A 17,833-nucleotide genomic window follows, 5' to 3' on the forward strand; every position below is an offset into this window, starting at 1 on the left:
CAAAATTGAATCATGGGGTTTTCATCATGCATCATTTAAACATGATTCCCACACTTTAATTTCAAAATTTTTGTAGTTTCTAATTTTTTTGAACTTAGGGTTCTTAAGTTCTTGAGAGATTTTGTGAAATTTGGTAAAATTGAACAAAATTGGCTTGTGTTATTGATATATTGAGTGATTAGAACATGAATTATGCTTGTTGTGTTGTTCAATTGATCAATATGAGGATTTTCTTGAAAATTAGGGGTTTCAAAACTGGGGATTTTCTGAAATTCTTAATTTTCTTGGTAAATTTTTCAACATTAGACTATTTTAGAGCATTGTAGCATGCATCATAGAATTTAAATGTCATGCATCATATATTTTTTCAAAATTGCATGTTATCTTGTCTCTAACCCTTCTTAATGCAGTCTGCCGTTGGTTTTGTTGTGTTGTTTTGTTTTTGTCCTTAGTCATGGCTCCTAAGGTTGGTAGGAAATTTAAGACTAGAGCAAATAGGAGCCCTGGTTCATCCTTTTCTGGTTCAGCTTATGTTGATAGAGTTAGGTTTCCCACTGATAAGTGTGAAGAGACTTATAAGACCGTGACTAAATATAGGTCTGTCTAAGGTGAACAAGAGATTATCTTGAGTGAGTTAGATCCCTCCATCCATAGGAACTTTGTGTTTAGAAATTGGGTATCTTTTTGCATAGTGTCTGATCCTCCTCCTGTAGCTTTGATTAGAGAGTTTTATTCAAATCTCTCTATCTATCCTGAAATGACGAGTGGTCATTATTTGACTTCCTGGATCAGAGGTCAAGAGTTCACCATAAATAAGCAAATAGTTTCTAAAGCTTAAGGAGTGCCTGTAGTTCGTAAACCCACATACTCATACATTGATTTTCCCTTTGTTGATGACATGATGTCACTTCTTTGTGGTAGACATTTTTCTTGGGGTACTAAACCAAGAATCAATTCTTGTGAATTCATTGAGCTTAATTCTTTATACTTGAGGATTTCTTGTCATAATATCTATCCTATTTCTCATGTTCATATTGTTCCCATAAATAGATGTGCTTTTCTTTATGCTCTTGTTACTGATGGTTCTATGTGTTTTCCCTCTATGTTTATTCAAACCATTGTTGATATTCATAGGAGTACAAGTAAAGCTTGAAATTTTTTCTTTCCCATGTGCATTTATAGGATTTTGAGGTTTTTAGGGTTGTCTAAGTTTCCACCCTTAGAGATAGTTCACATCACCGTCCCCATAGCAGCCACCTTTCTTAGATAGCGACAGACACAGATGAAGAGTGCTGAGCCAAGCACTAGGACATCAAAGAGATCACGAGGAGAAGCTTTTACTACAGCTCCTACCTCTGGTACTATGCTTGTTGCTGAGGAGACTTTTGTGGATCCGACTGTAATTGTAGATCCTTTTGGTGGTACTGATGATGTAGACCCTACTGTTACCCCTCCTCTCTCACTTCGTGCCATGATGCAGTCCTTCATGACTACTTAGGCAGCTCATGGATAGCTTCTGGATGAGTTGTTGACAGAGGTTGCATCTTTGAGAGCAGATTTTGCGAAGTATAGGAGTGTTTTTCCACATCTTTCACCCTCTCATGACTGATTTTGCCTTTGGTAATTCGTAACAAAAAGGGGGAGTAGGTTTAGGTTTCAGGACTTTTTGTACTTTAGGGAAGTAGAGTTTTTGTATTTAGGTTAAATTTTTTAAGTTTTGATGTTTATGTTTCATTGTTTATATTTGCTTTGTGTTTATATACTTGATTCACAAACTTTGATGTGCTTATTGGTTATGATAGTTATTAATGATGAGGTTATTCATTATTGATGTGTTTATTGTCTCTTAATATGTTTTGTGAATTAAAGTTCAATTTTTAGATTATGGTACTTGTATTTTCCACACATGCATTTATGGTGTGTTTTCAATGTTTAAGAAATTTTACAAGTTAATTCTTTCAATAGCTGCTGTCTATACTAACAACTAATAGTTAGTAGTTGTGTAAAAATTTTATTAGGGCAATATCTTGTATTTGGGTAGGTATTGAATTTAAGCATTACATTTTGTATGTGTGTTTTGTCACGGATTGCCAAAGTGGAGATAGTTAGGTTTTAAAGATTTAGGTTTAAATCTTTAGAATCATATTTTTATGATGTTGGCAAACCGAGAACAAAACATGTCTCGTCTAGGTGTTAGGCAATGCTTAAAAGTGTTGGTTTCAAGTTTCAAGTTCAGTTGACTATCTAAAAAGGAAGAAAATTTTTGTCAAGCTCGACTGATCAAGAATTAGGCTCGACAGATTGAAAATTGCAGGCACAGAAATTCTGCAGATTTTTAAATCAGACCCAAGCTCGCGAAAATGTTTAGGGTTTCATTCCAACTTCTTTACATATAAAAGGGAAACCCTAGCTACGCTTTTCAGACTTTTGAAAGACTTGTGTGTTACTCTTTGTGAGATTTGATAAGTTTTGTACATTCTAACTGCACAAGAATCTACCAGAGTAAGATCTATAATCAAGCGTTGGTAAAACATAGTTGCTGCATCAAGATCATTACTGATAGTGATCTAAAACCTTTGAGTGGGATCTCAAAGTCACAAGCAAGGTGGCTTGTGTTGGTGTAAATCCAAGAGAGATGGAGTCTGTGGATTCGGAGCTTTCACGTGATCATGTCAGTAAGTTACTATTGGAGGTAGCAATAGATTTACAATTAAATCTGATTGTAAAAATTTCAATTCTCTTATAGTGGATTTACTTTATCTTGAGAATAGTTAGGTCAAATCCTCTCTAAATTTTTACCTTGAAATGATTCGTTTCATCGGTTTTCTTAGGTCATCATATCGTGGTGTTATTTACTTTCTGCTATTTTGCATGATATGATTTATTTGTATTTAACATAAATCTAAATAATTAATCTAAGTAATCACTTGGTTAATATACTAGGTTAAACAATCTGAGTTAAGGGGTTTAAACGAACAAACAATGAGAGTAATTGATGAGGAATAGGTAACGATACTAACAAATGAATCAACAGAATTAATAACGGATAGAAGAATTGGTGGATTCCATGATGAATAAATAGGCTTTGAATCCTTTGATACCATGTTAGATCAAAGGAATAATTTTTCACATATAATCCCTCATCACCATCTTATCATAAATTCGTAAGTACATGATAAGATGTACAACAAGTCAACAATTGAAAAATACAAACTCGAGACACAAATTCAAAGTGCTCATTATCTGACAACCCCTGTTTAAACACTACTTAAAATAATTTTTTTAACATTCCAACAGCCATGAGAATGTATTTTGCGTATTTTATTCCTGTTAACTCTAATTTGTAGTAAACATAATTTCTATATCTACAAACAATTTCCAAGCCCTTGATTTGGCTGAGGTGAGGATAATTCAATTCTCTAAAGCCATTTTTTTCCTAATTTTTTTCCTAATTATAATTAATTAATATTCAAGAACTAATTTTTCTTTCAAAACTTAGCTTTTAATCTTGTCCCAATGAATTAAACTCTTGATTTGGCCACTGGGCATATATTTTTATGGGAAAAACTTAGGTACAACACTTAGGTGTTATTCCTTAGGTTTCCCCTCTTAAGATTTTGTCATGTGGATTTTTTCTTATGGGATGGAAGTGTATTTTTTAGTTAAGTAACCACATGACTAAATTTTAAGAAGGGAATCTAAGGAACAATATTTAAGGTACTGTACCTAAGTTTTGTCCTATTTTTATATACTCTTTCTTATTTACCGGATCTACATCTTAATTCTTGATGCAAGAGGTGCATGTTTCGACGTGGGATTTTTTTTTTTTTTCAATCAAAATAAAAAGACACCAGTATTGGTAAAGACATACCAGTATGCCATTTGCGAACCTCAGAATGACAGTATATACGAAAGAGAAGGCTGCTAATTCCGTGGAGCCAATGTGCCCAACGAAGGCCTGAGTGATGACATAAATCCCAAACGTAGAGACTCTGGTGCAGATAGCAGGAGTGGCCAGGATCCACAGCTTCTTCGTCTCACTCCACAACTTGTCCTTGAATGAGACTTGATCAGCAATAGTTACTTCTCCAAGAAGCTGCTGGTTGATATTTCCTTCCATGTCCACACCAATAGCTATTCGATGATGATAAAATCATTAATAATAGAATTTATGTTAGAATTTGTATTCTTCAAATCTAGGTGGTAATTGGCAACCAAAAAAAAAAAAAACATGAATGGAAAGCTTTCATTATGTTTCACAAAGCTTTCATTAGCATAATAACTCTTTTAGTATGTTTGGTACACTGAACGGAGATTACGACATGAATTGTAATCTTTATTATTAGGAATAAAATGTGTTATAATGTAATAACTAAATTTATTTATAAGTTTGATTGTGAGTTATAACATTATAATAAAATTTAAGATTTATTTTAGGAAATACTTACTCATACATATCTCCTTAAAATTTGTTATTTTTTAAATTTAAGAGAGAGATATAAGTTATTTTTTATGATTTTATAATTTTATAATTGTTAAATGTATATGGAAAGTTTGTTCATTTGGAAATATATTAAGTTTTGAAATTATTACACTTACTAAGGAATAACTAATACAACTCTTTTAAAGAGGAATGATTAGTCCTCATTTTGAAGAATAACTAGTTATAAGAAATAATTATTCTTTGTAATAAAAACATAATCAAACTAAAGAATAATTAAACCATCGGAATAACTATTACATTACAGTACTTATTACAGTCTACCAAACATGCCTTAAGTTATTATAAAATAGACAAAAAAATTGCACATAAAAATGCTCTAGCAGAATAATTAGATAATTAGATTAAAATAATTTTATAAAATCTTAAATTGATTAAGAAACTACACCATTGCATGATTTGTTCTTATTTAACTTCAATTTGTGTTACAATTTGATGAAGAAGCCATTGCTTGAACATGCAATGATTTACAAAAAATTTGTCAGACAGTTTCAGATGCTGCAAAAAAATAACTCAAAAATTCAGAAATTAATTCTTCTAAAAGACCAAAAAATATTTAAAAAATCAAATGATTCACTGCTTAGAAATTATTGAAAAAAATCAAAATATATATAACTAAATAATAGAGAAATATAAGAGAAAAATTGGTTAGATTCAAGAGAATAATTTCAATTATTGCAAGTTTTTTTTCTTGTAAAAAATGGATAAAGAGAGTTTGGTGATTCATGTACGAAAATTACTTTTTAAAATATATATGAAAAACCATAATATATATATATATGTATATATATATATATATATATATGTATATATATTAACAAAGTAAAGGAGAAGAAAATAACATAGGAAGAGCTTATGCCTATACTTGGCTTTAAAAAAAAAATTAAAAAATTGGAGTTTGCATTGCTTTTGTAGTGCTCATGATTAACCTTGCAAATTTGGAGATAAATTATTAACGTTTGAGTTTGAGTTTGAGTTTAAATTGGACTTGTTAAAGAGATAGAGTTTCATCCTTTATTAAATTTGTATTAAACAAAAAATAATTTTGTTTAAAAAAATAATAATAATAAATTTGAGTTTAAGTTGGACTTGTTAGAGATAGAGTTTCATTCCTTTTTAATTTTGGATTAAAAAAATAATTTTATTTAAATAAAATGATAATTTTATTTAAATATTATGCTAACATGAAAAATTGTGAAAGTTTTAGAAATTTTGGTTATATATATATATATATATATATATTTATTTATGATGCTATACCCGACGCACCAAACCCATAAATGATTATATATATATATATATATATATATATATATATATTTATGACCACGCCCCACTTGCGCCTACCAACCATCCAATTCACTAGAAAATGTGTGGAGATTGTATTTGGAGGCCAAACCGTACATCAAGCTCCTATCAACACTACTTCTCCACAAAAAATAAATAAATAAATAAATAAATCCTAACCGTCAACACTCATCACCTCGACCCCGCCTTATGATTTACCAAATAACTTTTCCTCTTATAATGAAGTTAGCGATGACAGTGACAATTCTAATTTGATGATCTTTTCTTTTCCATCGTTCGCTATTGAGTTAATGCTACAACTCGCCCATATGACAAATTATAAATAATTGAGGTGATCCTATGTAAACTCAACATCACCTTTTTATGTGGCACAAGTATTATTCATTGGCTATCCTATAAAACAATAATAATTAATAGTTATATTCATATGTGTAGTAGTGTTTACGTAATTAAAAATTAAAAAAAAAAAAAAAAAACTCTCCTTTATTCCCATTTTACGAAAAGGAACAAGCGTGATTTGTACAAAACTTTTGGGGAGGAAAAATACAAATATTTAGAGAAAATGAAAATAGAATTTTAGTTGCTTCTAACAAAGCACCAGATACATAATATGAACAAAAGGATAAAGTTTGGCTTTTACTATGGAAATAATGACATTTTGCAAGAGTTTCATCCTATTGACACTTTTTATTATCAGATTAAGATATCAATCAATTTTCTGTGTAGGTGGGAATTGAAACTCAGATCTTTTATATAACCATCAAATACTTTACCAGTTGAGTTAACTGGAATCTATAGTTAAGATCTTTTAACAGAATGTAAAGTTCATAATATTTTCACAATAAATTTTAAATGATAGATTATTCATATCCTATTGGTTATTATTTGTAGGAAAAAAGTAATTTTAATGATAAATTTAAATGAGGAAACACCTAGACCCCATAAATTTTTTTTTCTCCCCTCTCTTCAACCAAACTCTTATTAAAAAATGTTTTTTATCCCATTTTCTCTCTCTTTTTATTTTTTTTTAATTTTTTTATCCTCCCTAAAATCTAAAAAAAGCTCTACCTTAGAATCTCAATGATCCGGATCTGGTTGTACCATGCAATAGTGAACCAATGATTGAGATTGAAAATTGAAAACTCACTCTTAATCTCACTCATTGAATTTTAACCTTCAACTTTTATTTTATTTTCTTTTTATAACTTTTTCCCCTACCTAACTTTCACATCTCGCAAACCCAAAGTAATTGCACGAGCAGGAGCTGCTACCAGGAGCAGTGATGTTTTTTCCTTTTTGGGTTTAGTAGCAATGAAGTGAGTTCGAAAGTTCACTTCAGAGACAGAGAAATGCATCAATAGTGTAAACCCAGAGAAGATAGATATTAGGTAACTATTTTTATGCACAAGGGAATGAATATCTTACCTTAATTAGCCTTGTAAAAATGCCTTCTAAATGGACCAAATTTCACTTCAAGCGTCCTGTAGTTGCTTCAATCACAGAGAGAGAGAGAGAGAGAGAGGATGGATGTCATGGAAGGAAAATATAGAAGCAGATGAGTTGAGTCTCAGTCTTTTTGACCCATAAAACGGGTTTTTATGGAGAGAAGATAGACAGGTATCCTAATTTATGAAGAGAGAGATAGAGATAAGTTTTTGCATTTTTTTAGTAATGTCTATGTACATATATATATATATATATATATATATATACCCTACGGATAGTTGCGTACACTGCACAACACCAGTAAACAAAAAAAATCAAAAGCAAAAATAACCACCGCACACCTTTGGTGCGATGGTTACTCTACAAGTATAAACGCTTGTGAGTTGTAAGGAGCAACAGTCAGGATTCAAATTTTCAGGAGGAAACTTTACACACATATACACTTAAATTATGTTAAAGTAGAATTTCTATCTTTTATATATATATATATATATATATATATTTATATAAAACAAAACAAAAAAACAAAGTTAGCTCCTTACCTCCTTAAGAGACCGCTATTATTTATTTTTTCATTTCCAAAAATCACTTTTCTTTAATTTTGGTGCAAAAATAACCACAACTTTCTATTTAAGAATAGCCTTCGACATTTTGTCACTTACATTACATACATACACATGTACATAAGTCAATACCCCTCTTTTACTAGAGTTTAAATTATAAAGGTTAATGTTGAAGATTTTTTTTTTGTACCTTTCTTTATTTGAAAGACATTGCAATAAATAATATTCCTTTAAAGAATGGATTTTTTAAAACATGACCGACCATATGGGATGGAGGTAGAACAATTTAGGAGATTGTCTTGAGGCACAAATTAAGAAATAATAAATATTTAAAGTATTTAATTATGAGTTGTAATACATGCTAGCTTTTCAAAAAATTAAATATACTTGTCACTAATAATTGATTTGCACTGGGGAATTCATTATAGTTATATGTGTTTTTTTGTTATTTGTGGTTCAATTCCCGCCCACACCAAAAACGATTAGGTTATGTTTGGTAACAATTTTTGTTTTCTATTTTCAAAATTTTGTTTTTGGGAATATAAAAAAATATATTTTATTTTTGAAATCAAAAACATGTTTGGTTAGTTAAAATAAAAAAATAAAAAAGTTTTTTGAAGAAAAAAATAGAAAATACTAATATATTTTGTTACTAAGATTTGAACTCTAATGCAAACTCATTAAATGAAACAGATTCATTAAATTAAATATGTATTTTCATTGACTTTTGAAAATTACAAACTGAAAACAGTCTTTGCATGTTTTCAATTTCTTTCACATATTGAGTTTTGAGAACAATTTTGTTTTCAGTCCATTTTGGGTTGCCAAACAAGTTTTTTAATATCAAAAATAATTTTTTTTTTGAAAATAGAAAATAAGAGAAAAAAATAGTTAACAAACATACTCTTAGTGTCTTGGTTTGATAATAAAGAGCATCATTTACCCAAAAAAAAAAAAATCATCTTTATTATTTTTTTAAATTGATGAAAACATCATTTACAACAATTTAAATGTAGGCCAAAAAAACCTAATTATTCTTTGAAGTTTGCTAAGTGGACGTCTTTGGTCCCTCAAGTTTCAAGTAAGCACATCTTCCAATATCTTATTGGCAATCCCCCTAATAAAAAAGGGATTCTCAGTTCCAAAGCAGACTATGCACACTTGCAAAGAGCTTTTGACGAGAGATATTAGGTGATTGTTGATCTATTCTACCAATTACAAACTCTCTCTCCACTCGAAAGCCACAAAATTTTGTGCTCCAAAAACACTAGAAACACCTTGACATAATGTTCAACCATCTTTCCACATCAAACATGAAACTCTAGCTTCCTAGGATCATAGTCAAACCTTTTTTTTTCAACATTAATCAATTAGCAATAAGTCCTCACTTAGCCCTGATTTTTGGAGATCAAAGGGGAAATTTAAGGAAAATATTCATAGAAAAGAGGTACTTCATGTAAAGGTAGGAGTTTGATTCAAAGGGTCCATTTGGTTAGGGTGAAATAGGGAGCATAGAAAATTGGGGACAGAAAAGTTGAGAAAAAATTGATTTTATGGGTATTTTGTTGATGATGAAAAATTGGTGAGGCCTGTGTGTTTTCTCCCCTGTCCTGCCAAAATTGTATTTGTCCAAATTTATTTATTTATTCTTTTTAATTGCTTTCTTGGGCATGATAATGCTTTCTTTTGTTTTGCTCTTCTTCTTTTCTTTTATTTTTATTTTTCTTTTTTGGGGTTTAACTAGACATGAATTTTTTTTTTTTTTTTAACTTTTTTTTTGTGTGCATGATTTTTTTTTTCAATAAATTTGGGTGATTACCCTTTTTTGGTTTTTTGCCTTTTTTTTTTTTTTTTTTTTAATTAAGCAATATTTTTAACAAATGCATATGAGTAAATTTATACACTCATTTTTTCCATCCCTTCACTTTTTCACCACCAACCAAACACAGAGGGAAACTAAAATCTCTTCTATTCTCCCACTTTTCCATCTCCCTAACCAAACAGACGCTAAAGTTACCTATAACCCCATTTTGGAAAAATCAACCTTGCATACAAGTATAAATGGTAAATCGAGATAGTTTGAATTAAATCCACTTTTTTCTTTTCTTTTTGAATGGTTGGAATAGAATGAATGTGCTAGCCTTATAATTAGGGTTTCTTGGTGCTCAAATGCTTTCGATATGTGTTTGAACTAAAACCAATTTTAGATTAATCTTGGTTTGTTAATTACCTATTCAGGTTACTTAAAATGATTATAGAAGGATTGTTGTTACCTTGAGATGGTTCTCAAGATATTACTACTATCTTGAAGTGTTATCTTACCTCGAAGACTAGGGTTTGGGGTTTGAAAATGCCTAACTTAATAAGATCTTTGAAATACACACAAGTTAACAACTAAAGAGAATGAGAAATATTTAAATGACTAAGTTCCTAAATTGACTAAGTTACATAATTGACCAAAGCAATTTGCATCATCTTGAAATCATAGAGCATGAACTAAATCATCTCGATTGAACTAAAACTAAGGAAAAACATCTTGAATAAAGTCATATCACAGGAAATTAGTTGATTCTATCACAATAACACTAAATTGCATCAAAATAAAAGCTTATATAGATCAAATTGTCACAAACATGTACATATCAGATCAAACTACGAAATATTCACAAATACAAATGCCAGAATATAAACTTACACGTATATGATGATGATCTCCTTGTAAAAACAGTGTGTATGATATCAATATTAATTATAATTTATTGAAAATATAAATTATCCATTTTATAGTAAAAGTTATATATATGATTTTTAATAATTTCACATTGTTGAATCTAAATTTTATAAGTTCATAAATGGAAACCATTCTATCTAAATAACTCGGACATTATGATTTCAACTATGTGTGAGAGACCGGGAAAAATTAGGCCTCTAAAAAAAAAGAGAGATTTTTTTGGAGTACTTTTTAGGGCATCTCTCTTATTGGGTAAGTGGTGTGGAGTCGCCACTTATTTTTTATACAAAAAATAAGAAAAACTAAATGTAAATACATGACTGAATTGTTTCCTTTTATTGATTGAATAAAAAATACATAATTGAAAAATTGAAAATTACATGGCTTTGGGTCTTAGTTACAAACTACCAAACAATTACATAGCTTTTTGTCCTAGTTACATTCTACCCAAAATAAAAGAAAAGACAAGGCTTAGATCTACTTATCCGAAGACCAAAATTTGGAGGTTAAGTTACGGAATGGGAAGGTGTTAAGCACCCAGTCCGCCCAGACAGAGTCTGGTCTTCTAGACTCTTGTGACCTATGTACCCTTTTGCATGCTATGAATGATATGTTGAACATGTGAAATAAAAATTAAATCACATAAGTTTATTTATGAATCCATTCTCTTCTTTGTTAAAAAAAATTCAAATCTGTTTTAGTGATAAAAAAAAATTGATATTTGATTTGTCAAAAGTGCCAGATCTGTTTTGTAATATGTAGAAAAAATGGTTTTTGGAGATAAAAATTCAGATTTGTTTTTTTATTACATATCACAAAGTCTTTTGATTTGAAAAATGTTAGATTTGTTTTTAAGAACTTAATTAAAAAAAATGGTTTTTGATTTATAAGAGATCAAATCTATTTTTAAGAACTAAAAAGATGGTTTTTTTTTTCTTTTTTTTTTTATGACAGAAAAACCAGATCTATTTTTATATGTTTAAAAAATATGGAAAAGATTTTTTATGAAGAGAATTTTACTCATAACATAAATTTCTGCATTATGAAACAATCAAAACAAAAATAACCATAAACACAATCATGCATAATCTTTTTCTTTGTTTCAGAATTTGTATATGTTTAAAAAAAAATTAAATCTATATCTAAGAAAGATACAAATCAGTTTTTGATTTGAGAAAAATTTAGATCTACATCTAATGAAGATGTAGATCCATTTTTTGATTACGAAAAATTCAGATCTACATATAAGAAAGATGCAAATCCATTTTTGATTAAGAAAAATTCATATCTACATCAAAGAAAGATGTAGATTCGTTTTTATTTTAAAAATTAATTGGTTATATGCAGATAGTTGAAATTAAGAAAGAGATTGTAACAATTATATACAAGAAATTCAAGATCATGCTTTAAACCAAAAAAATAGTTAATAAATCATGTTATGAAAAAAAAAACATGCATCATTATAAACAAGAAGCATAAAGAAGAATAGGGTGATTGAAAACAACCTCTTGCATAAGCACTCCTTGTCCTTGAGAGGATGTATTAGGATTCAAAGAAACTTATTCAATTATCTTTGAAAGCTAAAAACCTTAATTTTAGCAGCAAATATTAGAGAGGATTAGCAAATATTAGCAATTTGAGAGTCTCAAAACGTATGCCTCTCAGAGCGTTAAAAAAAAAGGAGTTGAATTATGAGATTCAGTCTCTATTTATAGAGGCCAGAAGACTCTAAAAAATAGGCATGGACGATTAGGATGCGAAATCGGATGCACCCTTCTGTGAAAAGATTGAAAATGGTGTGCCTTATTGTCACCCAAAGGGTGTTGGGCCAAAGCCCAAAAGGGGGCAATTAAGCACTTTTAAAGTGCCGTTCAGCACTCCAAAAGTGATGAATGGTGCTGTTGGATGCCGAACATTCTTCTGTGTTTGGGTGCAAAAATGCACTCTCTTTTTAGGGTTTTTTGATCCGGTCTTTGTACTTAGACGTGTTCTCATCCTTATTCTATGATTTTTATCTCTAATCTCGATAATTCAGGCTTTTTCAAGAATAATTATCTTGTAGATAAATACCCTAAAATAAATCTTGATAAAATTCAGATTATTAACAATTTTTTTGTTATCCAATCATCCCTTTTAGTCCTATGCATGCAGTCCTATTTTAAACAATAATTATCAATCAATCACAAAATTATTTAATTAATTTTAATTTTTTAACCAATTAGAATCAATTTAAATTAATCGTGTATGGTCGACCTGACCTAGATACAATGCATGTTGACCGTGCAAACTTGATCATGCGATATCTTTCGATCCGATGGTCTGATTTGGAAACCAAACATATCATCGCGACCGTTAGAATCTTAAGATTATTTTTATGATATGCAATGAACAAATTAATGCATGTAATTCCAAAACAAATTGATGCATGTAATGCAATCATGACTTTCGAGATACATGGATGGTCATTCCAGTCATTCTCCTTGATTAAATCATGGGTGCAAAATCGAGTGTTTACACTATGATATAGTTATTAATTACTAGTGAAATTTTGATTGTGGTATTTACCATATATAGATAGGAAAAGACTAAATTGATCAAGTAGCTCATTAATAAGTTTAAGTTTGTCTTACAAGAAAACGATTTCCACTTGAACATGTAATTTAGTTTGGTGATTAGCTGAAACTCAACTAGTATTCAAATAAAATTGAATAAATCAAATTTGAACTTTTAATGCTCAATTGGCTCAACTTGTTCACAATCCTAATTAGCAAATTTTCTCAATACTGAGACACCAATCAATTGAGATAGGAAAGAAATTTTTGGAGACTTGACAAAAAAAAAAAAAAAAGTGTAACTAAGAAAAAGTACAAGTGACCCCCTTGTGGTTTGACTCTCTCAATTTAGTTATAAATATTGAATTATTTGGGGCAATGGCCCCCCTAGCTTTTCAAATGTTCCTTTAGAGAGGGTAACATATCATGATTTACCCAAAACTATTACACCTTAGCCTACCTTCAAATTTCAGAATTTGACTCAAATTGTCAAAGCAATCCAAGAAAACTCAAGTAATTTAATTGGTATAAAATGTTTTTTAAATGATACATAAAGACCAAAAAAATAACTATGCCCATTCCCCAGCCCATGACCCTCCAAAGGAAAATTGGAAAAACCTAAATTTTCCTCCTAAGACATTCCAAAATCCAAATTACCATATATCATCAATGTATTAAAAAAATAAAAAAATAAAACAAACAAACAAACTAATCTACATATTCCACCTTCCCATCACGTTGCCAATCGGCCCAATCCCCTCTATGTCAGTGCATGGTCTTTCATCGGTTTTAGGCTCTAGCACCTAGCAGAACGCTAAAACCACTGCTTTTGTTTTGAGATACTGTGTGCTATATGCAGCTGTGTTTTAATTTGTGTCTATTTTCCAATTTCTTTTTTTTTTTTTCTTAAAAAAAACTTTCGACTGTCCAATTTCTTTACATTTTTGTTTATATACTTTATTGTTGTATTTTTTTTTTTTTTATGAGTACGTGTTGTTTTATTTTGGGTAGAAATGGGTATGTGTTGTTGATTACCTGTTACTATGCTATAGCCTAATGCAAAATGATAAGGTTAGTTTAGTGTAAATGTCATATATATTTTATAAAATGGTTTTGTTTATTGTACATTAATGTAGTTATATTCGGTTTAGAGCTTTCTTAAATGTTTGCTTTTATCTCACTGAGTTTACACCATTATCTAAAGTGTGAATAATCTATGAGCAAAATATCCACAATTTATGCATATTTTAAAAGAAAAAATATTTAAGATTCGAAAATTTTAAATGCTGATAGATCCCGTCTAAAATGATAAACCGTCTAAAAAGGTTCAATAATGTGAATCTAAGCAAATAGATATTATCTCCTTAAAACTTATCCTAAATTTTGACAATATGGACAATTTTGAGTGATTGTTTAACTATTAATATATAATTTTTTTTTACTTAAAAGTTATATTATATTTAGCTTGGCCCTACCTGGGAAAACTTTCTGGCTCTGCTATTGTATTAACTAGTCGCTAACCCGTGCGATGCACAGGAAAATTAATAACTAAGTTCGAAAATAATTTTATTTATTTATTTTTAAGATTGTTAAATAATACATGAGTATTTATCGAAGTTCAAATCTCTTAAAACACTACACCAATATGAGAAATTTGATTGTTGTGTTCTACCTAAGTACAAAGTTAAAAACAACATCTAACTTTGTATTACTTATTTGTACCTTTAGTTAACAACCTCAAACTACTGGTAGGCATCCTACATCTATTATCAATTGCATCCTTTCTTTCATGAAATTTAAGGTCTCTATCATTTTTTTTAACATAATCCCTTCTATTATTCAGTGTATTTACAAAATCCTGGTAATCCTAGTTGTTTATTCCTTGTTCTTGTAATCATTAATGTGCTTTAAAAATCACATTTAGGAGTATCATTTGAAAAGTCATATATGGTGCAATTAATAAACAGTAGAAAGGGAGCACAACATGCAAACACAAGAATGCTTTACATATCTTTAAATAAACTACATCCATTTAAATAAATAAATAAAACATATTAAAAGAAAAACATTAAGGACCTTGATCTTTGTGAGATAAGGTTATAATGTTATTACATATAAAGTTATTCATCAGCCCTGTCTCAGTCTTGTGTGCACTGCAAGCAGTAGCTGGAGCATTTGAATCAATTGCAGTCTTTTCTTTTCAAGGCAACACTTGCAGCGGTCTCAGTCTTGTGTGCACTGCAAGCAGTAGTTGGAGCATTTGAATCAACTGCAGTCTTTTCTTTTCAAGGCAACACTTGCAGCGGTACCCCACATTCCATCTTGCCTTTGGATGGTTGTCCTCAGAGGTTGCTATTAGAGATATTTGAAATCACGGTAGCAGCCATAGCCTATTGAGGTTACAGAGATAGAGAGAGGGGGAGTGCATTATCGGGTTCAAAGTAGTTCTAAGTTCAAACTAAGTAAAATATTTAACTAAAATACCGTGCTAAAAATAAAAATTAAAAATATTGTTGAGGTGTAAAATTGTGAAGACTCCAAAGCTGAGGTGGCACACTCTTAAGAGGCCAACTTTTTATTAACATTTGAATTTCCTTGCAACCTTCTATTAACATGAAGCAAACAAACACAACCTATGTTAATATTTCTCACTAAGTGCTTTTTTAAGAATCTGCCAATAACTACCAAAACATCCTAGACTTTGCATCAATTCCTAGTACAATGCCAAAAATTACCAATTATCACAATTAAGCTAACACTAAGTACAATAGAAGCATAATGCATATTAGCATGTACAACAACAACAACAAAATTTCACAAACAGCAGCACCAGGCCTTAGTATAGCAGCACACAGCAACAATAATGTTAGTTTGAATACTGAAAAATGAAGATTAGCCTTATGACCATAGGAGCAACATAGAAAGCGTATTGACTAAAACCTTATCTTCTTTCCTTTTTTTTGGTAAGTGAAAACCTTTATCTTCTCTCTAAATCATTTTATTTCAAATTACTGAAGCTCACCCTTTCAAGGGTTCAAAAGAATGATGATAGTGAAACATAAGCAATTGTGAACAGTTGTCGGCCTAATTAAACCATCAACACAATAATTAGACTACAAATATGAGTTATATTAATAATTATTTTTCACAAAATTAAATCTAAAAAAAAAAAACAAATAACAAAACCTAAATAATATTTAACACAAATTTTTGTTGTTAAAAGTACCCTGTACTGGTAGTGGTTCTTGCAGTATATGAAGGTGTCAAGAGGTAGGGTTGAAGGTGGGTGATGATTTGACATGGTAGTAGTTTGACAGTCCTAGAATTCCTCTCTTAATCTCTCTCCATCCATCTCTGTGTGCACATTTACGATTACCTTTATCGGCTACAAAATCATAATAAGAAATTATATTAAAAAATTAATGAGATGGAAACAAACGAACAAACCCAATTAATTGAACAAATTCTTAGGTGTGATTAGACTATTATAATCCAAATCGACTTTTGAAACCAACAATACTCAAACTAAAAGCAATTCAAATATAAACCAATTAGTAAAACTAAATAAAAGTTAAAACGATTCAAGAATATCTAATGCTATTCGTACTAAAATGGATTTAGTCGGAGAGAGAGAGAGAGTGACCCTCTTGGAGGAGTTGGCTCAAATGGGAGTGGAGACTGAGTATTGAGGAGATGGAAAGAACAACAACTCTGACTCTTGTTTGTCCACCGCTTACTCTCCAATATCCTTATACGTGTGTAAGAAGAATAAAAACAACTGTTGCGGCAATCGCAAGAGGTTAAGAAGTTTAAATCAATTTTGGCCGTTCATTGTACCTTTTGGATTGTGTCAAAGATGGGTATAATTTGATTAATAAATTATAAAATGAGAGAAGAGATCTAACCTTTGGAAATAAAGTACAGAGAGGTAGTGAGAGGGAGGAGAACAAATAGAAAGAGAAGGAGAAGAAATAAATGGTTTTTTTTTTTCTTGGGGGGCTGGGGGGGTTGGGGGAAGAAGAAGAACTATGCAACTTGAGAAGTTTAAAAGAAACGTTAGAGTCTAAAATAATAAGCGCTTCACTTTTTTTTTTGATTGTTAATGGTGAAAATATATTTGACATCAAAATATTCTGTAAAATAGCATTTTGGGACAATCTACAATCTGGCCTTACTATAAGTAAAGCCATGCAAAATAGCAAGGCATCAAAACCAACCACCCATAATGTCCTTCCCCCACCCCAAGAAGAATCCAACTAAATAGCAAGGAAAATTAATCACCAAGATTAAATCCTCTTACCATGAAAACAAAATTGAAGTCAGCAGAACTAAAATCTGAAAACCCTGACAAGAAAGCTTCTTCAAAGTATCTAGTATTCTCAAGCCCGGAAATAGAATAAAACAAAAAGCTAAATAATAAGCGCTTCACTTAATCCCAAAAGACCCCGTTGTTCTATGTTATGGCAACATAGCAAAGAAAAATAACCCACAATTTGCCCATTAGATTCAACAATCAATATATCATCTTGGATGATAGTAAAGACTTAGGAAATATGCTTCAAAAATAGATATAGAAGAAGGAAAAACACAGCTCTACCTTTTCACTTTGCTATTGCTGGAATTTGCAGACAGCTTCTAAACTATATAGATTTGGTCTTTAACTGTGCATAACAGAAAGCAGAAAATAATCCCGTGGGTTACTGAAGAACATTGGAAAAGTAGCTGGGGTCTG

At 30.3% G+C, this 17,833-nt stretch overlaps 1 protein-coding gene and 1 long non-coding RNA gene across 4 annotated transcripts in view; both read right to left on the bottom strand.

Moving 5' to 3' along the window:
* LOC115954154 (protein DETOXIFICATION 22-like) overlaps positions 1 to 7,468 on the bottom strand; it is a 29,450-nt gene extending 21,982 nt beyond the window's left edge. Inside the window, exons 1-2 of one of the 2 annotated variants that reach the window (XM_031072056.1) lie at positions 7,235 to 7,468; positions 3,872 to 4,134 (exon numbers count right to left, since the gene is read on the bottom strand). In XM_031072056.1, the coding sequence (XP_030927916.1) occupies positions 3,872 to 4,120 (249 nt within the window). In that variant the 5' untranslated portion in view covers positions 4,121 to 4,134; positions 7,235 to 7,468. Of the gene's footprint in view, positions 1 to 3,871; positions 4,135 to 7,234 lie in introns of those variants that run through there. The other variant, XM_031072057.1, reaches the window with a different exon arrangement.
* A 7,708-nt stretch (positions 7,469 to 15,176) lies between these two features.
* LOC115952624 lies at positions 15,177 to 17,798 on the bottom strand. Of its 2 annotated transcripts, none has more exons than XR_004083487.1 (3): positions 17,699 to 17,798; positions 16,328 to 16,486; positions 15,177 to 15,491 (listed from the first exon to the last, which is right to left on the bottom strand). It is a non-coding gene; the product is annotated as an uncharacterized LOC115952624 (long non-coding RNA). The 2 variants fall into 2 exon arrangements; XR_004083486.1 differs by lacking the exon at positions 17,699 to 17,798 and adding an exon at positions 16,745 to 17,052.
* Positions 17,799 to 17,833: the final 35 nt, after the last annotated feature.

This window comes from Quercus lobata, chromosome 7, assembly GCF_001633185.2.
Source record: "Quercus lobata isolate SW786 chromosome 7, ValleyOak3.0 Primary Assembly, whole genome shotgun sequence".
Lineage (NCBI taxonomy): Eukaryota > Viridiplantae > Streptophyta > Magnoliopsida > Fagales > Fagaceae > Quercus > Quercus lobata.